We start from the raw sequence: 20854 nt of genomic DNA, 5'->3' as shown, positions 1-20854 counted from the left end.
GTGAGCTAACAAGAGGACTTGGTGACCTGTAGATTAGAAGCTCCAACGATATGAGATTAATTGGCTAAACTCATTAACCAAGTTAATCAATATTCGTTAACTATGGGCACACTCCATTAAAGACCTACAACTGCATTATTCTCACTATAGATATCTTTCTGTGTCCATGGATATAGACCAATAACAGCAAGTTAGTCCTTCATGAGTGTTTGTAACTCCAACTGGGTCAAATTACCATTTTACCCTTAGGTTCCCTCTGACTCCTTAAGTACCAGTGCTCCTCTAATGAACAACTTGTTTATGGTCCAACCAATAAACAGAAACCCCTCTCGAGCCAATGTGAGATAGAACGCTTTATTCAAGTCCCAGAGACACCACTTAAGGGAACGCTATTTACTTACCCTTAAGACAGGAATGAGTGAATTCCATCTTATATTATTATATTCCCAGCTCCCCACTCGTTCTTGTTCCCAAAATGGTTGACATATTGAGTCGGTGAACTGGTCAACCTAACCCATATAAATCAAAGGATAATCCCTCGTGATCAGAAGTTCATAATATACTCAAGATTAAGACTAAGTTGCTTGGGTCATTCTATTGAAATAGGAACCTAACTAGTTAATGGTGTTACATCTAATGGTTATTATTTCGCGGTCCAATCTTATGTAAACTCATTGCATAGGATACCCTCACTCGTATGTCAACTACACGAACGCGTTGGATCATTGCGTTTGTATCAAATACAAAGTGAGTCGTATCCATAGTGTTACCAGAATAAGATACCCAGCCTCATTCATATACTATAAACCCTTCAGGTTGTATCTTGAACAATGATCCTTGTATGTCTCCACATACAGTTCAAGACTCATAAGGCAGCATTGGATGTTAGTTTATTGGATTTAAAATTGTTAAGACAAAAATAGACAAACAACACAAACAATAACATTTATTGAATTAACATCTATAATTCTTTATTGATGACGGTCAATTAATAATGTTTACTATCTACAAGTTTTATGGCATAAAACCCAACAGAGTCCTCAAAGGAGGTTAGGAATATATATTGGATATGATTACCTATTAACTATCAAATATCTTGAACTCCTCATGGGTGATGTATTTACTGCACGATTTGCTTATTGTTATTTTAGTGAGACAAATTTTCCAACATTAAGGGGAGGAATTATGAAGTTGGAAAAAGAAATTACATGGAATGCATCGTTATTGTCTCATTTAGATCCCCGTACAGTTCAATGTGAACTTGAAGTTCAGAAGACAATTCATTTGCAAAATATAGCAAATCAATAACCAGATTCATTTATAGATGCAAAGAAAATAACTAAGTCACATATACTAGCTGCAAATGTTCCATCGAAAAATGATATCCCAATAGCAAGTTGTCACTAATGACTCTGGAACACGCTAGAAGCATGGTAGACCAATGGGTTCCAAAGATAAAAATCCTCGAAAAATAAAAATGACCAATAGTAAAAAAGACTTGGTTGAGGATGTAAATATCTATGAAGAAATCTTTGACGTAACTAGTGAGGAAATACTAAAGATTATAATGAGATTTCAATAAACTATGTCATGACAGTAAAAAGATGGAATCGAACTCATGTAATTATTGACAACATTTTTGCTTCTAATATTGCTCTTGATATTATATCTGAAAATGAGGATCCTAAACTAAAACTTGTTGAGAAATGTCGACATAAAAAAGATTAGCTTCAGCGAAAAGAAGCAATCAATGCAGAATTAAACTCACTTACAAAACTTTAGATTTTTGGAGCAGTCTGAACACTAGAATGTGTCAAACCTGTGGGATACAAATGAGTATTTGTGAGGAAAAGAAATAAAAATATTATGGTCACAAGATATAAAGCAAAACTAATTGCACAAGGTTTTTCACAAAGACTTGGTATTGATTATGAGGAGACATATTCTCCAGTGGTGAATGCAATTACATTAAGATATTTAATTGGTCTGACTGTGTATGAAAATCTTCATCTTATGGATGAGAATCCCAGGATTTAAAGTACCTGAAACATATAAATCAAATTCCTTTGAATTGTATTCAATAAAGTTATAGAGATCGGTATATGGATCGAAACAATCAAGATGAATGTGTATAGCCACCCGAGTGGATATTTGTTGAAAGAATGATATCAAAATCATCCAATATGTCCATGTGTTTTCTTAAAGAAATCACAATCAGGATTTTTTATTATATTTATATATGTTGATGATTAAATGGAGATATAAGTTTTATCTGCGATGAACAACATCAAAGCTTGTTCATCGAAGACATTGGACAACATCCATGAAAATTGGAGAAAGTGAAGATTTTAGGGAAATTCCTTATTTTATATTTTATTATTTTATTTTATTTTATTTTATTTATTTATATATCATGTTTTATTTATTTTATTAGATATTATTATTATATTATATTTTCTCCATATCCATATTCTCGTTGTACGTTGTTGCGCTCTTCAAATTTACAACAATTATTTTATTCAACAAATCAAAGATCGAAATAAATGTAACACAGCTAGGCTAACACAAGGACAAAAAGAGAAGCTCATTCTGATTTAGAATTTATAATGAATGCATGAGGAACACTCAAAGGTCAACATTTAGAAATGAGTTTTAATTTCTGTTAGAAGAAACTAAGAACCTAATCTCTATTGAACTCTAAAACAAGTTATTCAAATAAAATCTGTAAACAGCCTAATCCCCCTACCATAAATAACACTGGGAACCAATACTTTTGATATGTTTACGGACTTTCACAAGTTGTAATCAACACCGAGATCTCTGCTAATACTGAAACCTCAGATTTTTTTTTCTTTTTAAAAAAAGGAATTACCAGCTTAAACCTCCTCTTAAGGATGACTGGTCGATCTATGAATAAGCGCGAGTGGCGGCGAGACAATCTTTACAACTAAACATCACTCATCAACTCCACTTGGTTCGTTCCGCTTCCATCTTCAAACTTATAGCCAAGACAGAGCAATCCCGAATTCATCTTGTGGGTTTCAGCAGCAGATGTCTGGTTGAATTGAATAGTTATTTTGATTATTTGCAGACAGTTGTGTACTGGTGTGGTCCAAGAGAGGAACAGTTTCAGCTCCATGTATGTGTCCATTGACACGTACATTGACATCGTCGTGTGCAAGAGAACTCGTCTCACAACTAATCATATCTGTATCTTCTGAATCGTCTCTTGCAGTTCTGAGATTGTTCACCGAAACGTCCTCACCACAGTAAGAAACCTCCATTGGAACAGCTGAATGAGAATGACCATTTGAACTTGCTGTTCTTGTATCTAGTGGAATTGTTACCAAAGGATCGTAATTCAACAATAAAGGACAATCCTTTCCAAAATCCTTAGGAACAGATGAACTAGTTCCAAAATCACGCAGATCTGCATCCCTGACATTATCATCCCTTACAGCTTCCGAATTTACTCCGAATGCTGCCTTATGAGTGCAAACAGAAACATCGCTTGATGTAGACAACTCGAGTGTATCTCCATCCATATCTTCAGAATACAATCTCACGGGTTGTGGTTGAATGTCAGGGGGCCCAGTAAAATTATCAGAATGCATACAGCCATCGATTGACTCAGAACTCGACGAACAAATGCGATCCCCAAGTCCTGGTTTATCACTTTCAACTCGTCCATTTGCGCAAAGATCCGCTCCTACATTCTCTTTCTGTAGCTGATTGTTCCCCATAGATTCAATAGTTTGAAGACTTGAAGATCGCGGGAGAATCCTGCAAAGAATCAGCAAAGCAAATGGATTAGAAGGTTCGGGGTGTAAAATAATACTATATCAACTCCTGAAGAGGAAAAAATACCTGGAGTACAAAATCATGTACGCTCCCTGAGATAGCACCTCTTCCAAATCAACCTTAAAAACCTGAACGAAAGAGAGCAGCCAAGCAAGTGAAAATACATTACAATGGGATGTAAGATGTACAAAAGAACTGCTATCAAAGCCCGTGCATTAGACCATTATAACAATAACCATATCAAAGCTCGTAGAGTTAGTGAATTCACACATCTAGGTCAGAATTGCCGGCCATCAACTGGTAAAAATTAAACAAGAGCAGATAATTTACCAACAGTCTACGCATCAACCATGAATTCTTTCAAGTAAAGGTATGTGCATTTTGAACTGAGACCACTAGTTTGCCAGACATACAGTATGCTGGCAACAATGTAATCAAATTTTAAATATAGTTCTGGTAATAACAGTATGAACAATCATAATACGCACATGACAATATATTCTAGAAATGTTGCACATTTGTGTACACAACAGATTTTAGATACAGGTGTATGTATGAATATTTGTGCAGTGCAAACAAGAATTTAGTGTCTGTCAGTCTATGTGAGTGAAAGGAGAGAAAGGGACCAACCTTACAATCGTCAATCCTGTACCAATTTCCACAGAAGTCCTTAATGTAGCAGATATAGTGACCAAAAAATGAAGCATTCAGCATATCGACGTGAACAACTACTGCATAAAGCCTGTACACGTCTGAACGATCTCTGGCTTCACTCATATAAGGACTAAGGTCTAAAGTCTCAGGAAATGTTACTTTCTTGTTGAGCTTCCCAAATCTTCCACTCTGCAGAAGTTTTCCAACAGAAACTTTAAGGGAAGGGAAAAAAAGAAAACACAAAACTATCTTTATTCCTTATTTAAAATTAATGATGGTTCCAAACTTCTTCACCTATTTTGTAGATTAGCTATCAACCACGGTGTGTAGTTGTTACACTACATTTTCCTTATCAAGATAAGTCGTATATGAAGGGTTGAAAAATACAAAAACCAGGGCAGGCAAACCATGTTCCATAAATTGCATTTGTGGTGCTTTTGCTATTAATAGGTAGTAATATAAACGTATATTGGATAAATCACCAAAGCAGACATGAAAGAAGGGATCCAACCTGAAATCTCTTTAAGGCAATTGTAAGAATATTAGGAGCCTGTCTAATCGTAAGACGTTTTGATGCCTTGACATAGTCATTGCACCTACAAACACCAAAGTATACATATCACATAAGAGTATGGATGACAAAAGAAATAATGATGAAATATATGATCTGATAACAAAATTCAGTCTAGGTTCTCCTCTATGACCTAAAATATTGCTCGTTATCACATAACTACAAAATAAACATGATGTCTTTCTTCCTTCACCCTCAAGAGCTAGATGCGTATATTAGATTAAGATCCAACTCAAAATACAAACATCATACTGAAAACCGGAAACCAGGAAAAAAGCCTATAAAAAAAGCAGCCATCACACTCAGAGAAATAGTTTTGTCAGGTATAAGCAGTAAGTCACCCTACACAAGTCATCAAATACCTCCTAGATAACAGCTGGGAACAATCAAAGTTACAGAGCCACCTTCCAAATGAAGGCATTTTTAATTCTAAAACATTCTAAATGAATTGGAAGGCAAGTTGAACCTAGCAAAAAATGAGCAGCAGGCACTTTAATGCAAAAATGTGAGAGAGAGTGAGAGAGAGCAGTCACACACCCATCACATTTGTACATATTATCACCATGCAGCCACTCTATTTTCGTGAATTGATCAAGGCACTCCTCCAATGATGCAGCATCCCCATGAATTTCAACAGTCAAATCCATCATATTTTCATGCTGGTTGGAGACATTGTTGCAATTCGTACATATCACCTGAAGTATCAAGATCCAAAACCTCATCAGTCAGTGACAATAAACACAAGAAAAATTGAATTCTTAAGATATAAACACTAAAAAGAAAGAAATGCATAACATGAAACTTCTCGCAATATCTCAACATTTGTCATATTACAATTCTAAACATGGCTTCATTTAAAAGATTAATTGATTCTACTTCAAAAATGCAGCAAATAAGAAAAGGGAAGGGAAAAAAAAGGTTCAAAGTGATCTTAGAATGGGAAGGGCTGTTTAAATGCATTACTTGGGACTGAAGTTGGCCACCAAAAATATGCTGTATAATGGTCGTCTCTCGGGAATGAGGACGAACAGCTTTTTCTCCACCGAACTCATCAAGGCACGCAAGTTGCATTCTATCAATAGCAAATCTGTAAAACAGAAGTAAGTCATTAGATAAATGAACAAATAACCAGTCATAGGAAGAAGAGTTGATGTTTTCCCAACATGGTCAGCAAGATAAGATATCAAATTACAAAAACAAAAGCAAGACAGATACCTCATAAACTCATGGGCATCTTCCTGCCTTCCATAACCAAGATTTCCACCAATATTAGGCAACCGCAGGATAATATTATTGGGCGAAAAGGGTTGAGCACTTCGACAAGCTCTTTCAACATGTGTTTGAAATTCACAAAAGAAACACCAATCATCATGTACACCTGAATAAAAGAGGATGTTAAATTATGGGGAAATAAGGAAGGACCAAGGCCCAAATATGGAAGGAGGAGATAGAAAAGGAAAAAGTTCAAAGGGTATTTACATTCATTTCTGTGTCCTTTCTCCAAAAGGAAGGCAAAAAGTGGTCTTGTGAAGGACAGACACTGTAGAACCACATTGGCAAAGCAACTGCAAGAAATAGGAAGAGTTAGGCTTTCCCTCTTCTATGACTACAAGAGGACACGTCAGAATTTAATTCCAAGTGATTCATGAATGGTTAGAAATAAGTCAATACCGACCTATTGCCACAATTTAAGAGTCCACAAGGATGAAACTGATGCTTATCCCAGTAAAAGAGGTCCAGAAATTCATCATAGGGAAAAAGAATCTAATTCATCCAGACACAGAGATGAACTTTATTAGAATGTGTAACACCAATAACAATATTGCTCAAAGAGGGGAAAAAATTATCAATCTAGGAAAAGAACAAAGATAACATACATCTTTTGGTTGTTTGATAGGCTTAGAGGCCCTATGAGAAGGTACCAATGAAATTGCAGAAAAATTTTTGCTCCCTATAGTAGAAGTTTTGGAATCCCTGTGGGTATTTGCAGTTTCACAATCATCTGTATTCCTACGTGTTTGAAAATCCTTGCACTTTGTCTTGTGGCCAGCTTTCCAATGAATTTCTTGACATGTTGGTGAACTAAACAGTAAACGATTCAAAGAAAAACATCAAAATAAATATAAAATCTACAAGAAAATGAGAATAACAAATACAGAAGCAGTTGAAGCATAAAACAAACAAATGCCTTTTTAAGAAAGCTTCAATCTTCACGTATAAAAGCAAGACAATACTTTTGGTTACTAAAAATCAACAATGTCAAGCAGATAATGCAATTGTTTATTAGTCAACAAATTAAAATAAAAGACACTCCGTCCTTGTAGCCACACCACACTATTAGTTACTTGTAGACAACTAAATCATCATAAACAAAGTCTCTCTTGTTTAACTTCAGAGCATAACCAATACCTATAAATAGCTGGAACAGATATCAGCACAGAACAAAACTAAGAAAAGAAAATCCCTATAATTTCAGTTTTCGAACACTTCCATCACAAGCTTCATAACCCGCTGCAAAGGGGAAAAGGAGCACCTTATAATAAAGATTTCGATGAATCCAAAATACTGAATTACTTCTTCAAATCTCGTGGCCAATGCGCCAGAGCAGATCGATTAATAAACTATGTGAAAAAAAAAAAAAAACCCATAAAAATAGACCATAATTCACACTCCAGACACAGAAGTCATACTCTTGAAGCCAGCTTGAACTTATCTGCGGTAATTTAATACTACAAAAGATGATCATGGGTGATCAAATTGCTACATGTAATCAAACATTTAAAGTCAGTTCAAGCCCTTTAATTACACAGATGGTTTGAAAACAAGCAACCGAACTATAAATTATTATAATATTGAAAAGTTCAATAAATAAATATATCCATAATATGAACAGACCACTTGTATTGTTTGGTACCATATAAAGAGGAGAAAAATCAAACTAAGAAAAAGGGGGAAAAAAGTCGATCAAGTAACAATTATTGCCGAAAAAGGGTTGCTGTTTCGTAATCTGCCTACTATTAAGACAAATAAAAAAAAACAGATAATAAAAGGTAAATTATTAACTCGACAGGAATAGGCAATGCAAATGATTTAAATTTGGAAACTGGAAAAGATTACCACTTACCAGTATCGAACGGCCTTACACCGCGAACACTTCTTCGAGCCCAACTTACCACAGACGACACATACAGCATCGGCCATGGAAGCGCCGCCGCCGCCGGACATTGAGTTACAGTCGGTGCCGTCGCCTCTTCCCGCCGTTGCTCCTCCACTGGAAGCCTCAAAATTGGCGTCGACCTCAAAGTATTTAGAGGCCGTATTCTTCACCAAATACAGCAATCCAAAGATAACAAAAAAGAGAGACAAAATCAATTGCAAGAACCAATTGAGATCCAAGGTTACTCCAGAGACGTGCATCTAAGCAGCCCCACCGTTGATCCAAAATTGGTCGGCAATCCTATGGCTTTTCATGGATGAATTTAGCAACACAACTGAAGGCTTTCAAATTAAGTAAAACCCAATGAGAGAAAATCAATAAACAATTAAGATCATGGAGAAAAAGAAAGAAGGAAGACGAAATTATTAGGGCTGTTTCAAAGATGAAATCGTCGAATCCTCAAAGGCGAGACGGTGAGTGCGTACAAATTAGGCGGCTGTTTCTGTCCTACTTCTTCTCTCTCTCTCTATCGGTAATTCGATGAAACTGCGATTTCCCGATGGGGACAACCTTTTATTTTCTTCACAACTCTCTTTTCCGACTGGATTTTAGGGTTAATTTTACAATATTTTTGGAAAAATAAATAATAATAATCACCAATATTTTATTATTATTTATTATGTAGAAGTTTCTATATTTCCTTTTCACTCAATTACTTTTTCCTCACTCCTTTCCGCCTAAGGTTTCTAATAATTATTTTTCAAAATTGAATATTGGTAGAGCCCTATTTTTTTTTTGGTTTCTTAACATTTCAAGATTCAGATTTATTTAATGTATCCCATTAGTTCTTAAATGTCGAAAAAATAGTTAGAATTTAGTTTAGTTTCATAAAATCTCGTAAATAGTTTCGACTATTTATACAAATCTTATTAACCTCTAAATTTTAAGAATTAAATTTATAATTTTATCTTTTCAAAATTAAAGGTTTAGATCATATGTCACCAAATAATACAAATTTAAAAATTTATGGATTAAACTCATAATTTAACCTAAATTTTAATTAGAAAAAAGTGTATGGCTCTTATTTTTAATATTTACCATTTGTTATCTACTTTTGGTTTAAAAAGCCAACGCAAAATTTTAGAATTAAAAAAAGTAGCTTTCAAAAAGTTGTTTTGCATTTAACGAATTTATGTGAGTTTTCAATTTTGTCTAATTTTATTTTAAGGTTTTTAGAGTTCTCACGTGGCATTAATTTCCCTAAATTTTGGATTTAGTTTCTATTTAGTTCCCATGTTTTAAAATGAAACAAAACTAAGTTTTGATCCCTAGGTTTTAGTCCCTAATTAGTTAAGTTTTGAGTTTTGTTCCAATATTCACTTTCTGTCTTCAGAATTAATTTATATTAATAAATTAAAAATCATTATAATAATTATAATTAATTAAGTTTCACTATCTTTACTATTTTTAAAATTAACGTTAAAATTTTATTGCATAATTTTTTTCAATTAATTAATAGAAATCGATATCAATGGTTGAAAGTGAGTATTTAATGAAAATTTGAGGTTAAAAATGTAAAATCTTGAAATCCAATTACCAAGTTGAAACAAAACTCAAAACTTAAAACATATGGACCAAATGGAAACTAGAGCCAAAACTTAGGATAAAAAAGGTATTGTTCCTTTTTTTTTTGTCATCTGTTGTGTAGTGTTGTTCCCATTGAGTGTGTACAAGGTTAGAATCATTGAGAACCTGATTTTATGGAAATATGATAAATATAGGAAAACTTTATGAAAATTGATAGAAATTATTATAATTAGTTAATGAAATTTTGATTGTGGTTGAATTTGCCTGTAATTGACCACTTGTCATTTATATAAAGTAAGACATGTATATTGTAAAACATACGTGTAAATATTGATGCAATGACATAAATTTAAAAAATAAAAATAATTATAAAATAATTTTAAAATTAAAGGACATGAAATACTCGCATACCAAATAATTGTAAATTGCTTGTTATATAATGAAGTGATACAAAAATTAAAAAAACATAGCATTAAACTAACCTTAACATAATAAAAATAGAAGAATCACAACATTAAACATGATAAGACCTAATGAAAAATAAAGAAGAACAAATTCTAAAAATAGATAGAGTTTGAGAGAGAATGAGATGAATATTAGATAACTCACATTAATAATTCAATTTTAAGATGAAATGATGAAAATTCAATGGAAATTATTTGAATGAAAATGTATGGTTTTTTTAAGATAAAGATATTGTATAGTTAAAGAAAAAAAAAAAAAAAAAGTCTTGCATTTTCTCATGAGCTAGCATAGCTAGTTGCTAAGAAAAACAATAATTTTAAAATAATTTTAGGGAAAATCCTAAAAATTTCATATTTTCGATGAAAATATCGAAAATTCTAAATTTCGAAAAACTTGAGGAAAATCGAAATTTCGAGATTCCAAAGGAAATTCTTAACAATGGTTAGAACTAAATCGAGCTTTTTTTGGAATCCACGATAACAACCATTTATTTTTATTTTTGGTTGAGGTTCATCTCCCTCGATTTATATTTGGGTTAATTTTCACCCCATTAAAAAGAGGATTAAAAAAATGTACTACGGAAAAGGTACCATTGTTATTAAAATATGAAATAAATAAGTCTTAGAAATTTCAATTACAAAAAGGCTAACATACATTTTAGATGCTCGTCTCATAGTGTCTATCATTTTAAGTTAATTTCTATTGTCTTAACTTTAAATTTTGAGTTTGATTTCAATTTAATCTCTATGTTTCAAAATGTTGCAATTTAGTCTATAGGTATGGAGTCTAATTTCTATTTAGTATTTAGGTTTCAAAATATTACATATTTAGTATTTAAGTTTTAAGTTTGGTCTCAATTTAGTCCCAAAATATTATCATTTTATTCTTGACATTTGAATATTGTTTGAATTTAGTCTTCGAATTTCAAGATTTACATTTTTAACCTCAAATTTCACTAAATATTCACTTTTTGCTTTCAATGTTAATGTATGTTAATAAATTTAAAATAATTAATTAAGTTTCATTATTTTTATCACTATTAAAATCAAATTAAAATTTTTACTTCATAATTATTTTAAAATTGATGAATAGATAATGACGTTAATATTTGAAAGTGAATATTTAATTAAAGAAGTTAATATTAAAAATGTAAAACCATTTTAGGGGAAAAAACATTAAAAAAGAATATATAAAAACATCAAACACATAAACGTAATTTTATTTGATTTCTCAAAATCATCGCTTTCATCTTTTTAATGTACGTCCCTAAGTTTTCATCCACGCTGATTTTAATATCAATTTATCACTAATAATGAAACGAAAATTTTGCATTAATTGGTTCAGCATTGAGTCACGAAAGTCCATTTTTTCCCCCTTTTTACAGAGAGTAATAAATAAAAGTCCGTCCACGTGTTTGAATGTGATTGGTTTGTGATGTATGAGAATTGAGTCATTGTCAAGTCTTAGGAGTTAGGAGGTTTCTGGTATTCCAAGGTTATACTTTCCCAACCTTGTGGGTAAATTATTGGACATTGAAAAAGTGAATTTATGGAATCATGAAATTAATTTCTTCCTTCTTTCCATAACATTTTCTGGTTGGTTTTTTTACCTTTAATCTCAAATTAATTAATTTTAATTAATTAATTAATCAATATTTTAATGATAACAAATTCAATTTTTAATTATTAAAAATCTTAGTGTTTTAATATGTCCATAACGTAGAACTCGGAACAACGACTCCAACACCTCTTGAATCACTCAAATCGGAGCTAAAACGAAGACAATATGACCGAAACAAGTCTATAGAGAAAATACCGTGGTGGATGACATAGCATAACCAGACCATTTGCATGTAGACATGTAGCAGCATATTGGTTGAATGGTAGATATTAAGATATTGGCATATGATGGACTTTTGATTTTTGGATTGATTTAAAATAAAATAAAAAAAATTGAAATTTAAAAGAAATTTAAAAGGAAAATAAATTTAATATTATTTTATGTTTCTGTCTTAACGGCTAGTTTTTTTACACATTGTATGTTTTTTATTTTTGGGTTGACTTTAAAAGGAATGAATTTAAAAAGAAAATAAATTTAATATTATTTTATGTTTGTGTCTAACGGCTACTTTTTTACACATGATATGTTTTTTTTTTATTTTTTGGATTAATTTTAAAAATAAAATGAATTTTAAAAAAATGAATTTAATATTATATTTTGTTTGTATCTAACTAGTTTAGTTTAAAATCTCCACCATTGGTTTTTCTTTCCCAAAATCCAATTGTCCAAATTAATTGTGATTTCTAAAAAAATTTTCATCTCTATATAAACCATCTTCCTCTCCAAATTTTAAACTAACAAATTTTACATTTCATAATCCTCCAAAACTCAAAAGTTCCATTGTTGTTCTCTCTAAGTTCCCAATTTTTTTTTTCATCTTATTCTTGAGAGAGAGTGTGTTATTATATTGTGAGGATAAACTTGTTGAGTATTTAAACTTGTAAATCCACTCGTGAGAGTTTATTGTGTTCTTCAAAAATTTCAACATTTTTAACTGTTTGATTGTAAACCGTGGAAAGGATCGGGTTTGCTCTTGAACCCGTAAAAGGAGTGGTGGTGTAATGGTTGGGCTCTAATCAGAGTCATAAAGATTTTATTCAAATTCCCAAGAGGCGCTTGGGGAGTCGAGTAGGTCAAGTTTGACCGAACCACTATAAAAATTATGGTGTCTTCTTCTCTAACTCTTTCCTTTTTATTTTTGCAATTAATTTAAGCAATTTATTGTATGTTTTAGTTTGTTATTATTTATTTGCTAAAATTTGATATAATTAAATTATCGCATTTTTTGTCATCTTATTTGTTGCATAAATTAAAATTTTTTTATTATTTATCAAAAGCGTATTAGTTAGTTTAATTGGGTTAATTTTTTTAAAAAAAAATTAATTAAACTCTATTCACCTCATCTAGGGTTGCCATATCGATCCAACAATTGGTATCAGAGTGGGTTGCTCTTCTTGAAATATTTATTTCTTGATAAACTTAATTGTTTTTTAGCTATGGCAACTTTAGGTTTTATCCCTTTTACCGATAATCAATCTATTACAAAGCCTCATTTCTTTAATGGTACTAATTATAGTTATTGGAAAAATAGAATGAGATTTTTCTTGCTTTCTATTGATTATGATTTATGAGATATTGTTGAATAAGGTTTTAAAATTCCAACAAAAGATGTTAATGGTGTTAGCACTATAAAACCTAAGGAAGAATAGTCAATAAATGAAAAGAAAGCATGCTCTTTAAATGCCAAAGCTATTAAATACTTATTTTGTGCTTTGAATGAAGTTGAGTATAATAGAGTATCTATTTGCAAAACCGCTAAAGAGATATGGGATAAATTAGAAATTACTCATGAAGGAACTAGTCAAGTAAGAGAAACAAAGATTGGCATGTTAGTTCATCAATATGAAATGTTTAAAATTGATGAAAATGAAGATATTTCCGATATATTTATTAGATTTACTAACATTGTCAATGCTTTAGAAGGACTTGGGAAAAAGTACTCAAATCTTGAGAAGATAAAGAAGCTATTGTGGTCTTTGCCTAAACAATGGGAGCCTAAAGTTACCGCCATTCAAGAGGCAAAGGATCTCAAATCTCTCTTCATTGATGAACTCATGGGCTCATTGTTGACGCATGAGATAAAGATCAAGAAAAACATGTAGGATGAGAAGAAAAAGAAAGAAAATAGTACAACTTTAAAGACCATCTCTTTAGAAGTTGACTCCCAAGATAAAAATGACCTTGATGAAGATGATGTTGCCTATCTTTCACGTAAGTATAAGAACTTCATCAAGAGAAATGAGCAATTCAATAAGCATCTCTCCAACCAAAAAGAGTCAAAAGGTGAAAAGAGCAAAAAGGATGAGATAATATGCTATGAATGCAAGAAGCGGGGTCATATTAGAACCGATTGTCCTTTTCTCAAATAATCCAAGAAATCCAAGAAGAAAGCAATGAAAGCTACTTGAGATGATAGAAATGAAAGCGAAAGTGGGAGTGATAATGAAGAAGTGGCCAATTTTTGCTTCACGGCTCATAGTGACAAAGATGATGAACAAAATGATGAGGTAACTCCAGAACCTCTTTCTTATAATGAATTGTTCGAAGCTTTTGAAAATATGCAAAATGATTTAGAAAAACTTAGTTCTAAGCATGTTGTGCTTAAAAAGAAATACAATGTTTTATATAGTAAAAATAAGTCTTTACTTGAAGAAATTGCTTGCTTAAAAGAGAATAAGCATGATGCTATGCATATTGATGAAATGAATATCTCTTGTGACAAGCATGTTTTTTATTGCGATGAGAAAAATGCCTTGCTTGACAAAGTTAAATTTCTAGAGCATAATAGTTGTGAAAAAGATAATTTGATTAAATTACTCAAAGAAAAGGAATTTAGTGCTTTGCAAGAAATTGATAAGGCTAAAGAATCTATTAAAATGTTGACAATAGGTGCTCAAAGATTAGACAAGATAATTGAAGTAAGCAAGTCTTTTGGTGATAAAAGAGGTTTAGGCTATATTGATGAATGTTTTACTCCTTCAAGTTCTAAAACTATCTTTGTTAAAGCATCTCATAATATGCCTAAGCTTAATATGCCTAAGGTTGTGTCTAAGCATGTTAAATCTAACTTTGTGTCTATATGTCATTATTGTGGTGTTGAAGGCCATATTAGACCTAAGTGTTTTAAATTGAAATATGCTCATACTACTTCTCCAAGAAGAAATTTTTCTCAAAGGGAAAAGTTTTACAATGTTCCCAGGAATAATTTTTCCAAGAAAAGTAGAGTGCATAAATTTGTTGTAAGAGATAAATCTTTACATAATGTTGTTTGTTTCTCATGTGACAAGTTTGGATATACAACTTATTCTTATTACTTGTCTAAATCCAATGCCTTAAATGTCTATGCAAAAATGAAATGGATTCCCAAGTTTGTCAATGCTAGCCATCTAGGACCCAAACAAGTGTGGGTACCAAAGAATCAAATCTGAACATTTGTGTTTGTAGGTTTGTTTGAAAGCCTCTAAGAAAAACAAGTGGTACTTGGATAGTGGTTGCTCGAGGCACATGACGGGAGACCCATCTAAGTTTGTCTCTCTCTCTAAAAAGGATGGAGGTCTTGTAATCTTTGGTGACAACAAGAAAGGTAAAATAATTGGTAAAGATAGTATAGGTAATGAATCTTCTATTTTAATTGAAATTGTACTTTGGTTGATGGTTTGAAGCATGATAAAGGCTTTAGAGTTGTGTTTGATAAAAAGAATTGCATCATTGAAAATGCTAGTGATAGAAAAGTTATATTTGTTGGAAATAGAGATGAAAATGTTTATACTATTGATTTGAATGATTGTCCTATTAATGATAAATGTTTATCGGCTCTACATAATGATTCTTGGTTATGGCATAGAAGACAAGGACATGCTAGCATGCACTTAATTTCAAATATTTCCAAGAATTCTTTGGTTAGAGGTCTTTCCAAATTTAAATTTGAAAAGGACAAAGTTTGTGATGTTTGTCTAGTGGGTAAGCAAACTAAGTCCTCTTTCAAATCTAAAAAAGTAATCTTTACAACTAGACCCCTTCAACTATTACACATGGACTTACTTGGCCCTTCTTGAATTGCTAGTTTTGGAGGGAACTATTATGTCTTTGTGATATTTGATGATTTTTTAAGTTTTACTTGGGTTTTGATGCTAAAGGATGATGCTTTGAAAATTTTTTCTAGTTTTGCAAAAAGAGTTCAAATTGAAAAAGGTTTTTTTTTTTTATTTCTAAAATTATGAGTGATCATGAAGGAGAATTTGATAGCAATGTTTTTTAAACTTTTTGTGAAGAAAATGGTTTTTCTCATAATTTATCCGCTCCAATAACTCCTCAACAAAACGGTGTAGTTCAAAGGAAAAATCGTACTTTGCAAGAATTTGCTAGATCAATGTTGCATGAGTATGGTTTACCTACATACTTTTGGGCGGAAGCCGTTAACACCGCTTGTTATGTTTTAATTAGACCTTCTTTGGATAAAACTCCTTATGAACTTTGGCATAACAAAATTCTAAATATTGGGTATTTCAAAAAATTTTGTTGCAAATGTTTTATTTTGAATAACAAAGAAAAACTTGGAAATTTTAATTCTAAGACGGATGTTGGTATTTTCCTTGGCTATTCCTCTACTCGTAAAGCTTATAGAGTTTTCAATAAAAGAACTTTAGTAATTGAGGAATCTATGCATGTAGTATTTGATTAATCTTGCAATGTTATTTCTAATTAGCCTATTTATAGTGATGTTTTAGAAGGAAATTTTGGAGATTTACTTGTTAATGACAAAGGCAAGAAAATTGTTTCAAGTAAGCAAGAGGTGAGCTTAATCGAAAAGAACGAAGTTGGTTCTTCATCTATGCTTAAAGAGTGGAGGTATGCTCCTTTCCATCCCAAAAAATTAATTCTTGGTGATCCCAAACAAGGTGTGAAAACTCGTTCCTCTCTTAATATGTTTAATAATCTTGCTTTTATTTCTCAAATTGAACCAAAAAGTTTTAAATATGCCGAAAATGATGAATTTTGGATTTTAGCTACGCAAGAAGAATTAAATCAATTTGAAAGGAATAAAGTTTGAGAGTTAGTCCCTAGGTCCTCTAATGCTTCTATAATTGGAACTAAATGGGTCTTTAGAAATAAAATAGATGAAAATAGAAATATCATTAGAAATAAAGCTAGACTTGTAGCTCAAGGTTATTATCAAGAGGAAGGAATAGATTATGATAAATTTTTGCACTCGTTGCTAGATTAGAAGCTATTAGAATATCGTTTGCTTTTGCTTCTTATAAGAATTTCATTTTGTATCAAATGGATGTGAAAAGTGCATTTTTAAATAGTTATATCATAGAGAAAGTTTATGTAGAACAACCTCCGGGGTTTGAAAGTTTTGATTTTCCTAATCATGTCTATGAGTTGAAAATGGCTCTTTATGACTTAAAACAAGCTTCAAGAGCTTGGTATAATAGACTTAGTAATTTCTTGCTTGAGAATGGATTTAAAATGGGTAAAATTGATACTATTATTTTTATTAAGACTAAAGAAAATGATATGCATTTAGTACTAATATATGTGGATGATATCATTTTTGGTTCTACTAATCCATCTTTGTGTGAAGAATTTTTTAAGTGTATGCATAGTGAATTTGAGATGAGTATGATGGGAGAACTTAGCTTCTTCCTTGGACTCCAAATCAAACAACTCAATGATGGTATTTTCATAAGTCAAGAAAAATACACGAGGGATTTGCTCAAAAGATTCAAATTCAATGAAGGTAAAATTGCAAAAACTCCTATGAGCACATCTACTAAGCTTGACAAGGATGAAAAAGGTAAGTGTGTGGATATAAAAACTTATAAAGGTATGATTGGATCTTTACTTTATTTAACCGCTAATAGACCCGATATTATGTTTAGTGTATGTCTTTGTGCTAGATTTCAATCTTGTTCTAAGGAATCACATTTACATGCTGCTAAAAGAATTTTTAAATATTTTCTTGGTACTATTGATTTAGGCTTATGGTATCCTAGAAATGTTGAATTTAATTTGGTAGGATATTCTGATGCGAATTTTGCGGGTAATTTACTTGATCATAAGAGTACTAGTGGGACTTGTCAATTTCTTGGTAGTTCCTTAGTTTCTTGGTTTAGTAAAAAGCAAAATTCGGTTGCCTTATCCACTACCGAAGCAGAATATATTGCAATTGCTAGTTGTTGTGCTCAAATTCTTTGGATGAAACAAACTCTTTGTGATTTTGGATTAAGGTTTGATAATGTACCTATATTTTGTGATAATACTAGTGCTATTAATTTGAGTAAAAATCCTATACATCATTCTAGGACTAAGCATATTGATATTAGACATCACTTTATTAGAGAGCATGTGCAAAATGATAATATTACTCTTGAATTTGTAGGCTCTAATAATCAATTAGCGGATATTTTTACCAAGCCTTTAAATGAAGAAAACCTTATGGTGATATGTTGAATTTTATTATGTGTTACATATGGTTTACATGTATTTCAAGTTATTTTTCTTGAATGGTTTGTCATCATCAAAAAGAGAAGATTGTTGGCTTTTTGGTCCTTAATCTCAAATTAATTAATTTTAATTAGTTAATTAATTAATTTTTGATGATAACAAACTCAATTTTTAATTACTGAAAATCTTAGTGTTTTAATATGTCCATAACGTAGAGCTCAGAACAACGATTCCAACACCTCTTGAATCACTCAAATCAGAGCTAAAACAAAGACGATATGACCGAAACAAGTCTATAGAGAAAATACCGTGATGGATGATATGGCATAACCAAATCATTTGCATGTAGACGTGTGGTAGCATATTGGTTGAATGGTGGATCATTAGAAGATTAACCTGAACTTTAGATTTTTTAATTGATTTAAAATAAAAAAAAATGAAATTTAAAAGAAATTTAAAAGGAAAATAAATTTAATATTATTTTATGTTTGTGTCTAACGGTCAGTTTTTTACCCATGGTATGTTTTTTATTTTTGGATTGACTTTAAAAAAATAAATTTAAAAAGAAAATGAATTTAATATTATTTTATGTTTGTGTCTAACGGCTAATTTTTTGCACATTATATATTTTTTTATTTTTGGATTAATTTTCAAAAGAAAATGAATTTAATATTTTATTTTGTTTGTATCTAACTAGTTTAGTTTAAAATCTTCACCATTTATTTTTCTTTTCCAAAATCCAATGGTCCAAATTAATTGTGATTTCTAAAAATTTTTCCATCTCTATATAAATCATTTTCCTCTCCAAATTTTAAACTAACAAATTTTACATTTCATAATCCTGCAAAACTCAAAAGTTCCATGGTTGCTCTCTCTAAGTTTCCAATTTTTTTTTTCATCTTATTCTTGAGAGAGTGTTATTGTATTGTGAGGATAAACTTGTTGAGTACTTAAACTTGTAAATCCACTATAGTGAGAGTTGTATTGTGTTCTTCAAAAATTCCAACATTTGTAACGGTTTGATCCTAAACCGTGGAAAGGATTAAGTTTGCTCTTGAACCTGTAAAATGAGCGGTGGTGTAATGGTTGGGCTCTAATAAGTGGAAAAAGTCGGAAAGATTGTATTCAAATTCCCAAGAGGTGCTTGGGAGTGGAATTGGTCGAGTTTGACCGAACTATTATAAAAATTACGGTGTTTTCTTCTCTAACTCTTTCCTTTTTATTTTTGCAATTAATTTAAGCAATTCATTGTATGTTTTAGTTTGTTATTATTTATAAAAAGTGTATTAATTAGTTTAATTGGGTTAATTTTAAAAAAAATTAATTAAACCATATTCACCCCTCTAGGGTTACCTTATTGATCCAACATATCTCTTCAATACTTTTTGTTGTCTATATCACATTACTAGGAGTTTATATGGTTTGTGTTGAAGATGTTTTTTAACCAATTCGAAAATTCGGGTTGGTTGGATTGGCAACTTATAAAATCCGAATAAAGTCTCTAACCCAATCCAACCAAGGTTGGTTTATCGAGTTATAACTTTTTTTTTTTTTTTTAATTAACAATATGTAAATTTATACACAACACATGACTAATAACTAAAATTTTATAAAATTCAAATGCTAAATCCTAAGTATCTAAGATATTTATTGTAAACTTCGAATAAATACAAATATCATAACAAATTTAAAAGAAAAATATTTAAATTTCACAAAGTATATAAATACAAAGTAATCAAATTTTAAACAAAGAGAAATATATATAGTATATTTTATTTCGGGTTGGGTTGGGTGAACCCAATTTTTTTTTAGCTATTCAATTTTATTTAAATTAAGTTTATAAGTTTTAAATTGCTATAGTTTTTTTTTTTTTTTTTAATTTTTACATTCGTGAGTATCATCAGGTACATTTCAACTATTCTCACGTGACAACTCATCTGATTTTACAATATTTGAGTGTCAAGAAAATTCCTAGGATATTAATTTTATGTAGGTGGTGATCGTGTGTTGAACTTTTGACGTTTTAGTCATTTATTACGAACCGTGTCATACCTCCTATTTACCATGGATCAAATTTGATGATTAATTTAGATTTTATTTTAATTTAATACAACATTTACATTTTTAATCTCACATTTTCACCGAATAATCACTTCAGTCTTTGTAGTTAATCTCGATAGAAAATCATGAACTATGGCCAAAATCTCGGCTGAAATTCACGGTTTTTGTAATGTTTTTTCTTTTCATTAAACCAATCAAATGAAGCATTATTCAATTTCTTTTCTAAAAAAAATTTATTCATTTTGTCTTTTCTAGTTCATATATATATATATATATATCTATATTTTTAAGCTATCAAAGAATCGTATCAATAAAAAAAACATGGACATACTTTTTGTTTTATAGTTATTCAGTTTTGATATAAGCAGATAAAAATTAACTTTTGTTGGGGAGTTTAAAGATGAACTCTAATAGAGAGCATTCGTGACCTTTCACCCGTAAAGAGGTCCCAAAAATTATCTTTCTAAAATGTGGCCCATTTTCAAAAT

General features: G+C 31.0%; 1 protein-coding gene across 1 annotated transcript; it reads right to left on the bottom strand.

Annotated features, from left to right (window-relative positions):
• Nucleotides 1-2573: 2573 nt before the first annotated feature.
• LOC120086526 (ubiquitin carboxyl-terminal hydrolase 18-like) lies at nt 2574-8837 on the bottom strand. The gene is made up of 11 exons (XM_039043226.2): nt 8151-8837; nt 6904-7108; nt 6702-6790; nt 6506-6591; nt 6242-6404; nt 5990-6113; nt 5564-5721; nt 4967-5051; nt 4432-4644; nt 3868-3929; nt 2574-3783 (listed from the first exon to the last, which is right to left on the bottom strand). The coding sequence occupies exons 1-11, from the start codon at nt 8441-8443 to the stop codon at nt 3042-3044; spliced, it is 2220 nt and encodes a 739-aa protein (XP_038899154.1). The 5' UTR covers nt 8444-8837; the 3' UTR covers nt 2574-3041.
• Between the last annotated feature and the right edge of the window lie 12017 nt (nt 8838-20854).

The sequence above is a fragment of the Benincasa hispida genome, chromosome 9 (assembly GCF_027475165.1).
Source record: "Benincasa hispida cultivar pf3 chromosome 9, pf3_genome.v1.1, whole genome shotgun sequence".
Classification (NCBI taxonomy): Eukaryota; Viridiplantae; Streptophyta; class Magnoliopsida; order Cucurbitales; family Cucurbitaceae; genus Benincasa; species Benincasa hispida.
This window is presented reverse-complemented; position numbering and strand designations above follow the sequence as displayed.

Bases quoted from the DNA above. Each gene is read 5' to 3' on its own strand.
- LOC120086526 (XM_039043226.2), bottom strand. From the start codon at position 8,443: ATGCACGTCTCTGGAGTAACCTTGGATCTCAATTGGTTCTTGCAATTG. The intron at 4,645-4,966 runs GTTGGATCCCTT...AAACTTCTGCAG, and splicing joins TTGCCTTAAAGAGATTTCAG to AGTGGAAGATTTGGGAAGCT. The intron at 3,784-3,867 runs GTATTTTTTCCT...GATTCTTTGCAG, and splicing joins TACATGATTTTGTACTCCAG to GATTCTCCCGCGATCTTCAA.